General features: G+C 51.6%; 1 protein-coding gene across 17 annotated transcripts in view; it reads left to right on the forward strand.

The window, feature by feature from the left end:
• Nucleotides 1-15,052, forward strand: part of PTPRT (protein tyrosine phosphatase receptor type T) — a 1,067,285-nt gene that overhangs the window by 1,019,177 nt on the left and 33,056 nt on the right. For all 17 annotated transcript variants that reach the window (XM_019458468.2, XM_019458472.2, XM_053890232.1 and 14 more), the window contains 4 exons: nt 4,221-4,375; nt 7,673-7,808; nt 9,898-10,047; nt 11,542-11,715. In XM_019458468.2, coding sequence (XP_019314013.2) covers nt 4,221-4,375; nt 7,673-7,808; nt 9,898-10,047; nt 11,542-11,715 — 615 coding nt within the window. The remainder of the gene's footprint in view (nt 1-4,220; nt 4,376-7,672; nt 7,809-9,897; nt 10,048-11,541; nt 11,716-15,052) is intronic.

Here is a 15,052-nt window from a genome sequence, read left to right on the forward strand (position 1 = left end):
AAACGAGGCTAGGGTGCAAGTAAGCAAGAATGAGATTTCATTAAAAAAAAAAAAATGAGAAAAGCTTAAAATGAAAAAAAAGAATGAGATTCCAAATAATTATTAGACTAGTAATTTAATTGGTCTCATAATGCTAGCTAACATTTATTGAGCAGTTATTAAAGCAGGTGCTTTTCTCGGTGCTTTGCATACATGAACTCATTTAATCCTCCCAACAACCTCTTCATGGAGGTACTGTTATTACCCCCATTTTAGAGGTGACAAAAATTAGGCACAGTGCACGTACATCAGCTGTCCAGAGTTGCCCGGCCGTAAGCAGGCCGAACCACGTTCCCACCTCAGCCCTTGACTGAGGCTCGCTGTGCCTCCACTACTCCAACACGCCATTTTCTTTTTTTTTTTTTTTTAATGTTTATTTATTTTTGAGACAGAGAGAGACAGAGAATGAGCAGGGGAGGGGCAGAGAGAAAGGGAGACACAGAATCCGAAACAGGCTCCAGGCTCCGAGCCGTCAGCACAGAGCCCGACGCGGGGCTCGAACTCACGAACTGTGAGATCATGACCTGAGCCGAAGTCGGACGCTTAACCGACTGAGCCACCCAGGCACCCCCAACACGCCATTTTCTGAAAGTACCTGCACTACTGGACCAGGTGGCCCCAGACCCGAGGATGCAGAAGCATTGGGCATTCACTGCTGTGAAAGCTGTGCTGTTGAGGTTTGTGCAAGTACTTTTGAGGACTGAAGCAGGCACATGCACGGTATGGTGCCTGCACGCGTGGTTGAGTACAGGACACGCTCCTCCTGGCCGTTCCCTCTCCAAGCCCCGTGCTCCTGAAGGCCTACATCTGCAGGCTCAGGTGAAGAGCCAGGAGAGAAGGGCCCTTCTTCTTGACGAGGAGGAAGACAACAGGTGCATTGATGTGGCCTTAGGTCAGGTTCCTTAAAAGCAGAGCCTGAGACAAGGATTCAGATGCATATAGTGCGCCCTGGGACCACTCTCAAGAGAAACTTGTAATAGAGGGCAGGAAGCGGGAGAGGGAAAGAGAAGGACCTGGGCAAGAGAGTCTTCCGCAAAGTCTAGCCCAGGCCTGCTCCAGGGGGCTTCCAGAGCATGACCTGCACCAGAGAGTTTGCCCCCTTGCCTCAGTCTGCCCTCTGACTGTAGACCAGCCACTGAGAGGTCACCTCCAGCACAAGTTGGCTCTTGTTGGCTGAGGGCACCGCTCCAGAAAAGGGGAGTCACTCGCAGTCAGCACTCCTGCAGTGGGGAGTCCTGGGGACACAAGCCACAAAAAAGGTCCTTGGATGGGGTTCCCATCTCATCTGGCACATAAGCAGTTAGTGTGGAGAGTGAGATGAGCAGTGGGGACATAGTGGCCCATCCTGGGTCCCACACCTGAGCAGGGAGGCTTTGGAGAACCATATACAGGTGCTCAGCAAACTGCCTGGGTCATTAGCTCACAATTGGTTCTTGAGCCGAGCCCGGGAGCCAGAAATAATAAACAGGAAGCAGCATCTGCCCTTGAAGAGAGCACAGTCCCAATGGGGAGAGAGGGCCCCTAATACATAACCGCAGTGGAGGTAGTGAGGTCTGGAACAAGGGCTTCCCCGGGCTGAGGTGACTCTGAGCATGAAATGAAAAACTGAGTATTCCTGAAGCTGTTTTCTCCTACTTGAGCTCGTCCATCAGGGCCCTCATCTGGGCCTGTGTTCACTCCCACCTGGACTCCTACCCCAGCCTCCTGGGGCCTCTCTGCTTCTAGTCTCACCCCATCTTAGTCTGGGTTTCTGGGAGCTGAGCCTGAGGCAGAGCTTTGGGTGCCCTTGTTCTGAGGAGAAGAGAAGAGAAGGAGGAGGCGGGATGGGGCAGGGGAAGGAGCCAAGCAAGAGAATGCTTTCAGCCTGAGACCAGCATCAGCCAGATCCCATGGGAGCTCTAGAGACAGTTAATCTGTCTCAAGGCAAAGGGATCTTCTGTTCCTCCATTAGGGTAACCCAATGTCCTGGTGTGCCCAGGGCCATCCTGGCTTTAGCACCAAAAGTCCCATGTCCCGGGAAACCACTCAGTCCTGGGCAGTCTCAGCAAGTCAGCTGCCCACTCTGCTGTCCTCCAGCCACTGAAGGCCAGCTGCCCACCCCCAGGGGAAGTGGCTCCTGGTTGGCTGAGCAATTCTCTGAAGGAGGAAGTGGCTGTGGGCATCAGCCAAGACTCAGAGGAGCTGGGGATGGGGTTTCTGGCCCAGGAAAGGGGACCTGAAGGGCACTGTCAGCGCCCTCTGCACTGCCCCCCAACACACCCGCTCAGATCCCTGCTTCACATAGCAGCCTGCATAGTCCTCCTAAAAATGCAAGTCTGATGACGCGCTTCCCCTTCTGTGCACCCATCCCTGCAGCCTCCCCAGAGCTCCCCAGTAAAGACTCAGTGTGGGATACAAGGCCTCCCGGGATCCAGCACGTGCCCCGTCTTCTACTTTCCTCTGGGGGTGCCCCGTTTGTGATTCTGTGCACGAGCTGTGCTAAGTAAGCCCTGTCCCCACATGGATGCCCCGCTGCCGGTCTCCCATGGAATCCCGCCATCTGTTCCGCTGGGCAGTACTCGGACATCGGTGTCTTACAGTGATTAGGAGTGCAGATGTGGAGTCCATCGGCCAGGGTCCAGACTGGGTTACAACTTACTAGTTGTGTGACCTAGTTATGTTACGTAACCTTGCTTAGCCTCAATTTCCTCATCCACAAAACAGAGATAACAACATAAGGACTGGTCTGAGAATTAAATGAGTTAATACATTGAAATGTTCAGAAGAGTAACAGGCATGGAGTCTGTGTTTAATAAGTATTAGCTATAGGGGCACCTGGGTGGCTCAGTCGGTTGAGCGTCCACCTTCAGCTCAGGTCATGATCTTGTGGTTCATGAGTTCCATCTCCACGTCAGGCTTTGTGCTGATAGCATGGAGCCTGCTTTGGATTCTCTGCCTCTCTCTATGCCTCTCTCCCACTCACACACATACGCTTGCTTGCTCTCTCTCTCTCTCTCAAAAATAAACACTGAAAAAAAATTTAAATCTTTAAAAAAAACTTCTTTAAAAATAATAAAATAATAAAAATAAAATAAGAAAATAATAAATTAAAAAATAAATAATTAAAAAATAATAAATGTTAGCTATTATTGTGTCTCAAGACTCAGGCCATGCATCACCTCCTTTAGGAAGCCCTCTCTGATTTCTCCTTCCCCAGATGGGGTTACCTGACACTCCTTTAAATACTTCAGTAGAATTTTCCACTTAGGGGTCTGCCTCCCCAGCTAGACCATGAGCTGTTCTAGGGACGGGGGCCATAGCTTTTATTTCTGCCTTCGCAGTGCCTAACATGAGGCACAGATAACCTCAGTGAATATTCTTTAACTGAAGGAATGAACACTCTTCCTAGTCAGTGTTCCCTGCACACCTGCGGGAGATTGCAAGGTAAGAAAGAGTGGGCAAGGACACTGCCTAAGCTCAGGCTCCAGGTGACACCTGACCAGAGACTGGTCAGAGCAGTGCCCTTAGCCCGGAGGGTGTCTCAGTCCTTAGTAAGGAGCGGTGTCCTTAGTAAGGAGCGGTGAGAGGGGAAGTGGAAGAAACTGGAGGCCCAGGCCCCCATCCGTCAGAGGAGCTCTAGCTTTTATTTGTTTCCTATCTTACCATTCTAAATAAGAATCTCATAACTAAAGAAGTCTGGCACATTTTTTTAAACTTAAAAGCCATGGAGACAATGATAGGGCTGGAGAACTGAGGGACACAGACCCCAGTCACAGAAAAAGCCATATAGTGTACTGGCAAGGACTTGAACTTGTTGTTTAAGGCCAACCTTTCTCTGAGTCTGTTCTGCTGAATAGAAGTCCCATGACACTTTGTCAAAAGAGGGTCCCTTGGACAAACGCTGTGGGAGGCTGTAACACTCCCTTGGGGATGCAGAGTGTACATGAGCCCACGAAAGTCTCTGAGAAGTCCTGCAGCAAAGCCACCACCTCTACGTTACCTACTTCCATGGCCCCCAGGCGCAACAGATGACAGAAGTCACTCTGTGTGGCAACCCCTGCTCACGCTGGTAGGGTCCTGTCCTCCCCGATGGCAGGGAGGCTGGTTCCTCGGTGCAGCAACCGTGTTCCCCGCGGGTGCTTGGGGCAGGGGGGGCATGCGGGTGCAGCAGCTGGAGGAACAGGGGCGCGTTCTCTCCTCAGAAAGGCTACCACGAGATCCGGGAACTCCGCCTCTTCCACTTCACCAGCTGGCCTGACCACGGCGTCCCCTGCTATGCCACCGGCCTCCTGGGCTTTGTGCGCCAAGTGAAGTTCCTCAACCCCCCCGAGGCGGGGCCCATAGTGGTCCACTGCAGGTAAGTGAAGTCCTCCAGCTCTAAACAAGGCTGCTTCTGCTTCTGCAGCCTTGCTCTCGGGGAGAGAGACACTGTTTTTCCAGTGGCCTTTATTCTTCGCCTTCCAGACTGCCCTGCCCTGTGTCCCCAAGCCCAGCCCCAGCCCCAAGGGCTGATGACAACGACAATATTGATAACAAAGTAATAGTAGCAGTACCAGTTGGTATCATTACTGTTGCCCTGAAATAGTAAAGCCACCTGGGGACGTGGCCTTGCACCGACAGCCTCTACCCCATGTGCACTTTGCACAACTTCTCACGCGGCCTGGAGGGGTGGGCGTTATCGTCCATCCCATTTTACAGATGAGAAATACCGAGGTACTGAGAAGGTGGACACTTTGCTCGGGGCCCACAGGGGTGAAACGGCAGAGCCGGGAGTTCACAGCCATGGCCGCAGATGCTCGCCCTCAGCTCCTTGCCGTGGCGGCAGGGCGCCTCAGTGGAAGCCCGCTTCTCTTCAGTTCTTGTATTTCAAAACTCAGTTGCTGGCCTGCAGGGTCCTTAATAGATAGTAAATGGACAGTGCCAGGCTTCACCTTATTATGGAGAAGAGATATTTTCAGCTCTGACCTAGAAAGTCCCCTGGGAATGACTGGCACATCTTCCAATCCTCCTAAATGGAGATGAAGTGTCATGTCAAGGGCGTTAAGAATTGGACCAGACCTGAAGGCCAGCTGGCCTGCACACTCCTTCCTCCCAGTGCCTCTGTTTTCCAATGTGACCCTGGGCCCAGCCCCACTTTTCAGACACTGCGTGTTCTTAGCTGCATGTTAAGTTATCTTACCCTTGCCCTGGTGGTGTCCACCTCAGTCAAGGTGCTGAGTCAAGCCAAGGAGGGTCTCCACAAACTGCAAGCATCAGGGAGCCAGCCCCTTCTCACTCAGCATCCATTTACCCTCCCCCACCACAAGCAGGTGTGAATTAGACAGCCCATTTCACAGATGAGGTCGCTGAGGGTTAGGAGAGAATACTCATCATCACCTCTGGGCTCTCCAAGCATTTTACATACATGGTCTGCTTTATACCACATGACAGTTCAAGGACAGGAGAATGTTCGCTCCCCGCCCAGTCCTGTGCCCCAGAGAGCAGCCAGAGCAGGGATAGGGAGGAAGGGAAACAATGGCAAACATTCATCAGGCTCTCCTTACATGATGGCTCTATGTCTTACCCCCATAATAAGTCAGCCTTATGCACCAGGCACAGTGGTCCCCACTCCTGGGTCTATTCTGAAGATTAAATGTGTTGGGTAACATAATGAGGTGCCTAAGAGTAGTCCTGCCATGTAATAAGCACATATAAAATACCACCATTCTCTGCTTCTAATATCGGCCCCACTCCCAATCCCAGCACCTAGTGCATACAAGGTGCTCCATAAATATTTGTTGAATGTAAGTAGCAAGCAACCATTTACTGGGAAATTGCTAGGTACCCAGGCATAGGGCTAAGCAGTTTCCGTGCATTGTGCTTTTTCAGCATAATGTCATGCAACTCACACGTACTGTGCTATTAATTAATGCTACATGGTGGGCTTATTTATTATTATCAGCCTCGTGTTATGGTTGAGGTTATGGAAGCCCAGAGAGGTTAAGTCATTTACCCAACGTCACATGGCTCGTAAGTAGTTGAGCCAGGATTTGATTCCAGGGGTCTGGCCCCAAACATCATGAGCTCAGTTGCTATGTGAGGCAGAAATAAATACAGCTCAGGTGCTCAGGAGAACACTGCAAGGAGGCACGTTGTACATGTGAGGCTCGCGGGCACCAGGCAGCTTGCTCACTGGTAGGGGATCCAAGGTGGATCCTGGTTGTGTCCCCTAAAGCAGGCTGAGGAGGAGATGTCAGGAAAACACGGATGAGTGCCTCTTCGTGCTGCCTCCTAGCCCCTGGTGGCCAGCCCACCGAGACCCTTCCGAGGGATCTGGACCGGAGGTGTAAGGGTACAAATACAAGTCAAACTTAATTCAGTTTAAACCATGCAATTTTACTAAGAACAAAGAGTGCTTCCCAGGGGTTTGTTTTCCAGATCATTGTGGGTGGCAGTCCCCTCGGGCCTGTCCTGCCTGGACTTACGGTCAGCCAGCATTGCTCTCCTTCCTGCCACAGCCCTGGTTTCCCCAGGGGAAGCAAGATGTGAAAACGCAGCCAACATGGGCCTCCTTGGTGGTCTGGCCTTCACTTCCTAAACTGCATGCATTCAAGGTCAATGTTCTGTTTGTCTCTGATTTGGTGCCCTGACCAGAACCAGTGCTGGTCTGGGACCCATGCCGTGGTCCATGGGGTCGTGCTGAGTTCTTCTGCTATTTTGTACTTGGTCTGAGATTTTCCCGAAGGAAACACCAGTGATCAGAATGGAGTATGAATCAGAATCAGAGCATATATACCAGACCAGGGTCTTGGAGCCATCACCTGCTCCAGTTTAAGGATGCTCCTGGATCATGTTTCTGGCAAACAGGTGCAAGCGGAGCCAAGCCCCGGGCTTGTGACATGGGACTTGGGACTCACTCTTTGCCTTTGAGCCAGCTCAGAGGATCTGGTTTCTGCCCTCTCCCCTTTCCTCTGCTCCCTCGTCTCTCCGTCCTTGCTGCCATCTGTCAACCTGTTTGCTGACGAAGGGAAAAAGTGGAACAGAAGGGGGGCGGGGCGGTAGGGAAGTCACGTTTATTGGCATCTCCGGTGTGCCAGGCACCATGCCTTGCATGATACAGACGGATTGGCTGCACCCACCAGATGAGGCAACGACAGACATACGTGTTGTTGAAGCGTGCATTTTGTGCTGTTACTAAGAACGTATAAGAACACAGGCCCTGGAGCCAGATTGCTGGGATAAAAAGTCCCACCTCCACTGCACGCCAGCTGTGAGACCTTGAGTAAGGTCAGCCCTCCACGCCTTGCTTTTCTCACCTGTAAATGGGGTAAGAAAACAACCTCACAGGGAGTTAATAGGTAACATTTGTAACACACTTCGAACAATTTCTGGCACTTTGTAAGCATGAAATAAGTGCTTGCTAATGAGTACAACAAATATAAGCAGGTTTTGATAAAACAGCCCCAAAGGCAAGCATTGCTCTCCCATTTTACAGAAGAGAGCTGAGACTCTAAGTTCACTTGCTTGCTCTGAGTCTCCCCGCAGTGCTGGGATTCAGGCTTTTATGTCTGACCTCTACAGCATGCCTCGGGACAGGGCTGAATGGGGGTGGGGGGCCTCCCCAGGGCTGGTCCTGTCCCAAGGTCCCTAACACAGACACTGTCCTCTCTGCCAGCGCTGGGGCTGGGAGGACCGGCTGCTTCATCGCTATCGACACCATGCTCGACATGGCCGAGAACGAAGGGGTAGTGGATATCTTCAACTGTGTGCGTGAGCTCCGGGCCCAGAGGGTCAACCTGGTGCAGACAGAGGTGAGTCCTTGGGCACCGAGCTGGCCAGCCAGCTGCAGCCCTGGCCAAGGAGAAGCAGGGTAGAACACTCACCCATGGGTGAAGGCATCCTAGAGAAAGAGACCCGGGGGCGGGAGAAATGGAGGAAGGGGATACATGGCTGACTGCGAGGAGACCACAGTAGAAGCCAGGACACCACTGCCCACCCTGAGGCCCCTCGGTGCAATGACACCCACCAATGAGGAAAGGTAAGGAGTTCCCCAGTGCTGAGGGCGTCTGAGCACGGGCTTAATGGGAACTTCTAAGGATTCTTCGAATGGTTTACTTGCATTGGGGGAAGAAGAGAGAGAGGGAAGGATTGGCATTTGCGGAATGCCTGCTGTGTGCCAAGCATTGCTTCAGTCCCTGCAAGAATGGCTTAACCAACAAAATTATTGACTAATTGGGCTGGGTTACAGGGATTCCAAAAGAGATAACATATAGTCCTTGCCTTCGGGGGGAAAGCAGACCTTCAAGCCCCCCTCTGTTCAGGTCAAGAGCCCAAGTCCCGTGGGAAATGAGAGGAGTCCATCTTTAGTGTTGAGCATCTATCTACCATGTGCCAAGCATCATGATGGGCCCTTTGTATTCAGGGTATTGTTCCTACTCACAACAAGCCTGCTGGGCAGCTCCTACTGGTATCCCCATTTCATAAAGAAAGAAACTGAGAAGCTGGGTCCATGTGACTCCAAGGCTCAAGCACTTTCCCCTGAACCATGCTCTCTTGTTAGGCAGTCTTTTCTGCCTACCGTACTCCTCAGAGCCATGGCTGGTTATTATAAAAGCCCATCATCTGATTCTAGGGAAGGCTGTGGGTGCCCAGGCAGTCAGCTAAGGCAGATAAGAAGCTATGTCCATCACCAATCTTGCAAAGGGAAGGTTTGGCTTTGGGCATGGCCAGTCACTGCCGGCCCTGCAGAGAATCCGGCACTTAAAAACATAGGCCCCTGCTGTGGGGTCTGAGCTAACTCCCACAGGCTAGTGTCTGGACTTCTTGGTGAGGCTGCAGTAAAGCCAAGAGGCTGCTTTATCTGTTCCCAGGTTTATGCTTGCGGAAGACAGCCTTGCTGGCTGGCATCAGGCACATGGCCCCTGCTGTCTGGTGGGGGAGATAGACATTCAAATAGATCATCGTGATGCATCGGGATAAGTGTTTTATGTAGGGCCAAGTTCTGCAAGAGAACGCTCAATGTTTGTTAAGGGCCTGGGAGCAACAACAGCAACAGCTTCCATCTGGTGGGTGTGCAGAAGACTGTCCAGAGGGGATGAAGCATAGGGGCCATAGAAAAGGGGGAATGGGGTTCAGGGAGAAGAGAACAGCAGGTGCAAAGAACAGAGGTGGCCGAGGGGCACAGGGCACAGGAGCAGACCCTGAGACAGGGAGTTGAGGGCAAGTGATTTATTTGAGAGGTGATCCCAAGGCTCACCAGTTGGAAAGCAAAGAGAAGGAAAGGACACCAAGCTTTATGAAAGTGTTAAGGTCTTTTGTAAAGGTGTTTAATTAACCCTGTGAACAACTGGAGGCCAAGCCTACTGGGAGCTCTGAGGCCGTAGGAAATGTTCCCTTCCAAATCTCCTACCTGAGAGAGAAGGAAACTTAGGTATTTATGTCCCAGCTCTCCAGCTGGCACTGCTTGAGGGCTCCTTTCCAGAGCATTGGCTCTTCAGCCATGCTGGCTCGCCCTGCACCCAGCCCAGGTGTGCTCCTGGGACTAGAGGAAATCCCTCGGCATGAATCTCACGTGCTCAAAGTACGTAGGCTTCAAAGTAAAGGTGAAAGCTGAGGGGACACAGGCAGGTACCAAGAGCCCTACTGCAGCACATTCAGAAGTTTCTTACTTTCCTCAGTGTCTACACAGCTCAGTCTTACGCTGGGGACAAAACTCACCATTGCTCAGGTGGTCACTGAGAAACATGGAGAGTTGGTCCTTCGGGTTTTCAGATAGGAAGCAGTGATTCTGCAGTCTGAATCCTGCCCCTACTTCACAGCCGTGGGATTCAGTTTGGACCACAAATTCCCAGGCCACTGTCCTCACCCGGCACCCTGTCTCTTCTCTTCTTGGCTGGGCAGGAGCAGTACGTGTTTGTGCACGATGCCATCCTGGAAGCATGCCTCTGTGGCAATACCGCCATCCCCGTGTGTGAGTTCCGCTCTCTCTACTACAACATCAGCAGGCTGGACCCCCAGACCAACTCCAGCCAAATCAAAGACGAATTTCAGGTATGAGCAAATCCCAGGCTCGGGGACCCAGCCAACTTCAGCAGCACTGAGCACGTTCATGGGGTTTTCCTCATGAGAACTGATGAGTCTGGTGTTTCCACTGTCTACAGCTCCAGACAGCTGCAGAATGAATTCTTGCACATACAATGCACAGCCACGAGCAACTGTTAACCAGTCACTTGGTGACTGCTAACGCTTGTTTTAACTCTGCATATGTTTTTGAACTAACTTTGTTCTAGTCCAATCCTAGTTGTGGGTGGAGACAGGTTTATAAACACAGGTGTAAGTTTCATGCTCTGCCGTCCCTGGAGGGACTCGGGTTTTTCTTACCATTTCTGTGCAATTGGAGTGTGTCTGTCTTAGATCCTCACTACTCAGAGTTGGGTCTGGAGACCAGCACCATCAGCTTCACCCGGGAGTTCATCAGGAATGTGGAATCTTGGGTCCCACCCACAGCTACTGAACAAGAACGTAGAGTTTAACAAGATCTCTGGGTGACTTACCTGCATATTGAACTTTGGGAAGCACCATCCCAGAGCTCAGCTCAGACATAGCACATCTGTACCTTGTAACCCAGGTAGCCAGAATGGTGGCCACCTTGGTGTGGAGGCCTTGATGTGAGTCACTGAGTAGGCCAAGAGGCCAGCCCTTTGTCCTGAGGTCAGTGCCAGGGTCTTACCTAGGCAACAGGTGCTGAGAACCAGGTCGTGGGAAGCAAGGAAGCTCCAGGAATTGAGGGGCAAGTACCCAGCCCCTGGTTCCATGGGTAGATACCCCAGCCAGGCCAGTGCCCCCGTGCTCCCTCAAGCAGAAGCTTTACTGATTGGGAGGGGAGACCAAGTACTGACTAGGGGAAAGACAGAGGCCACAGCCCCCTTGTGGGCGCACAGAACATCTGGTCTCCTGGCTGGGCAATTCAGCTGTGGCCCCACACTTGCAAGACTCACTCTGCACGACACAACCCTAAAATTTTCCAGACTCCTAGAGCTTGATTCCTGGGGGTCTCTCACCTATCCTGGGAAGCTCATCCAGACACCCTTCCATTCTGAAAACAGCTTTCTCTAAGAGGAGCATTGGCGAAATCCTTTCCCTCCTTCCTTGGCACTTCAAGGGATGCATGGGGGATTCCCCACCCCCACCCCCACCCCCTGACCTCCTGGCTCACCCACCCTTCACAGAGCTGAGCAGCTTAGCTCAAATGGTTGTCAGGTGTTGGCAGCCTGTGTCTGCTCTGTGTGTGGGCATGCAGTCTGTGCATACTTGGCATCATGGGGGTGTCTCACAGCCCTGGTAAGGGCTCTCAGCCTGCATGGAGCAGCTAACAGGAGATGGCAGAACATCACACAGGAGAGGAACAAGTCCTGGGGAGGGACTAGAGGGCCAAAATTTCAGGATGGAGATAGGGTGGGGTAGGCTGGCTTTGAACCTTGCTATCTCCTCTGTTTGGGGCTACCACCTGAGTAATGCCTACCTATCTGTCTTTGCGCCTTACAGACCCTCAACATCGTGACTCCCCGCGTCCGGCCTGAGGACTGCAGCATCGGGCTCCTGCCCCGGAACCACGATAAGAACCGGAGCATGGATGTCCTGCCTCTGGACCGCTGCCTGCCCTTCCTTATCTCAGTGGATGGGGAACCCAGCAACTACGTCAATGCCGCACTGATGGACGTAAGCTGAGCCCTGGCTGGCACTCACTGGGAAATTTCTTCAAGGTGGAGATGGCTGGAGCCCAGGGCACTGACACCCCACACCACCACCCCCAACCAGCCTCTCTTTGCTTCTGCTCTTCCTGGCCACAAGGACCTTTGCTCCCTGTGAAGGCTCTGGTCCAAACCTATATACAAGCCATGTGCTTGGCTCTTTGCTCCCATAATCCTGGCAAGAATAGACCAAAAGCATAAAATCAGTCCATGACGGCACAGCACAAGCCTTCCCAGTACACCCTCCTGCTGCCCATAGAGCTAACTCTCAGCCTTAAGTTTAGTTCAGGAAACATTCTCTATGCCAGGCCCTGGCCTGACCTTTGGGAATGCAGGATGGTGCAGACATAGGTTCTGCCCTTGGGGAACTCCCAGGCAGGCTCCCGGAACTCATGTGCAGAGGCAAGAATGAGGCTGGCAGATGGTAGGTGCTCAGTAACTGGACAAGTGATGGGTTTAGCAAAGGGCATGGGCCATGTTTCTGACTGTTCTATCAGAGGCACTTTCTTCTGCTTTCTCGGCAGCAAATCTAAGAAGGGCACTCCTACCCTGACCTGGTTTAGGAGTCATGACCCTAATTAGAAGGTCATGTCCATGTTCCTGACTCATATGCTTTCCTCCTGGGTCCTTCAGCTACTTCCACTGATCATTCCTCCACCTCCTGGATGTAGAGATATTTGCAGAAGGAATGAGCCATGGATTATCTGGTCTCATCCTTGTACTTTTAAGCAAAGGACAGTGAGGCCAGAAAGAGGAAGAGACTTGCTCAAGGTCACCCAAAAGCTACTGGCAGAGCCAGAAGCCAGGACTCAGACCCTGGAATTCATTCCTTGGGCCTCCCCACAGTTTGTGCAATCCACTAGGACACAGACATCCCGAGGCTCAGGACCAAGAATACCATTGCCTGATTGGGGATAAGCCCTTCAGATTCCGCCCCCCACAACCCATGTCCATGGTTACATCCGTCCAGCCCACGTGGACTTCCTGTCTCACCCGGAACAGGCAAGAATGTGGGGTGCTCTGTCCTCGGGTCAAAGCCAACTCCTCTTCTGGCCTCTGACCCTCCTAAAACTCTCCCCAAGGGCTGTCAGTGTTGGAGGCAGGTGATGGGAGGTCAATGCTTATCAGCTCTGTCAGGGCCTGCCCTGGCCTTGGCCCACAGGGTGCCCAAGTCCTCCATGAAGACCCTGGCTATGGGTCCAGATGCAGGGAGCATTGTCCTGGTCAGATCAAATAGCTAGAGATGGAGGGAGTACCTCTGGCCTTTACCTTAGAGCTCTCTAAGGTCAATGTGTGCACGTATGTGTATGTGTGCATGCATGTGTGTGCACACACGTGGCAAGAGAAGGGGCCTGCGGGTATACTCACACTTCCAGGTTCCCCATTGCTTTTCTCCCATTTGTCCCAACTCCCTCCCCCCTGGCTTCCTCATCTATGCAAGGATCAAACATGCTTCTGGCCTCTACTTAGTAGGTTAGATGCTGCCTGGAGCCAAATGTCTTCTGCCAAGCTCTGATGCTGATTATGTTCTCTTTGTCCACAGGGCATTTCTCCTGTGAGCCATCACTGGGCCTTTGCCTTTCTTTAAAAAAAAAAAAAGTCCTTATCTGTATTCCAGTTCAGTCTGTGCATTATCTGGTAACCATAGCAGCTTTGCTCCTAGCAGAAAAATATGAAGTCCTCTGGGTTAATTTTTAATGTTTCCCCTGGTAAAGGATGATGTTATCCATGAAATGGATTGCCGGCTGATCCCTGAAACCCAGCAGGAGCGCGGATCTTGAACATATTTTCAGATAAGGCTTTGTCAGGCATGCTGGCCTAATAGAGCATTTATCACAGAGACAGGGAAAAAGGAAAGAGAACTAACATTCACCGAGTGTTGGGCAGGTACCATGTCGGGCCCTGGACTTACCCTGACTCATTCTGTGTTTGGGTGTTATTGTCCCCATTTTCCAGATGAAATACTGAGGCTCAGAGTATTTGCATGACTATCTCCAGGTCAACTAGCTCAGAAGGGTGGAGTCCAGGGTCTGGATCTTGTCTTTTGACTTTTAAAACGTAGGATCTTTTCTGTGTCTAGAAATGGCTCAAAGACCTGCTCTCTGCAACTAGAGTTTCGCTTTTGGGGAAATTACATATTCTGCCCTCCCAGACTCCCCCCTTTGACCATTCCACTGACCAGGAGAAGGTCCTTGGAAGACAGGACCCTCGTGCCTATGTGACATCCACAGTTGCTAGGCATTTTTTTGCCCAGGGCATCAAGAGATAACAGAACGGACAGGTGCTTTATGTAATATGGTTGGCAGGGTCTTTTGCCTGGGTGTTCCCCTGGTTTGGACAGGCAAGCCCCTCTATCCCCCCACCATTTCCTGCTGACTGGACACTCTACTGAAAACAGCTGTGTCTGTCACAAGGCCTGTCTCTCAAGAAAGCTTATTAAGAACATAGGCTATGGGTAATCTCCAGTTTCACAGACCACTAAAGGAGAAGCTCTTCAATCTTTCCAAACCCCTCACGAGATACTGTAATAAATGAGGCCCAGTCAGAGCTTCCAATGTAGCCCAGACTATCACAAGCTAATTTCTGGGGGCCTGTTTCCCCATCTGTAACATGGGACTGAGTGTATACATTTGTTTGCTGGACCTGTACTGGGCGTCTCATGTGCCAGCCACAGCATTAGGGCCAAGGATGAAGAACCAAGTTGTGTTTCTGCCCTGCCAGTGGGCTCGCAGTCTGTTCTTGGGTGCTGGTCTTTTCAAGTGCAAATCTCATTCAATCCATATGACAGTATCCCTTTGGAGTTGTGATTCCCCTCTTCCCGATGAAGAACGTGACTTTGGAAAGATCTAATAACTGGCCAGGGCTTACCACCAAAAAGAAAAAAAAGGCACTCTACAAATGATGCCTGGATGAATGGATGGATGGATGGAAGGAAGGAAGGAAGGAAGGAAGGAAGGAAGAAAGGAAGGAGCAGATGGACAGATTGATACATGACTAATAACCTACAAGTAAGAATGGTGGATTTGAACCCCTGGCCTTCCTGACCCTAAAACCTGAGCACCTTCCACTGCCCATTGTCTCACAGCACACAGTGTCCATCTTCTGCCAGGCCTTGGGGCAGGAGTGAGCCTCCTGCAATAGAAGCCCCTTCAGGAGGCTCTCCGCCTTGGGCTGAGCCAGCCCCTCCTCCAGCATTGTGGGCACAGGACCACAGATATCCCTAATGTCCCAAGAGGTGCTTTGGCCAGCAGAGCAGCAAATCTGCAGCCAGAATCTTTCATTTCATATTGTAATGATGATTATTT

Source organism: Panthera pardus, unplaced genomic scaffold, assembly GCF_024362965.1.
Source record: "Panthera pardus isolate Hobbes unplaced genomic scaffold, ASM2436296v1 HiC_scaffold_25, whole genome shotgun sequence".
NCBI lineage: Eukaryota > Metazoa > Chordata > Mammalia > Carnivora > Felidae > Panthera > Panthera pardus.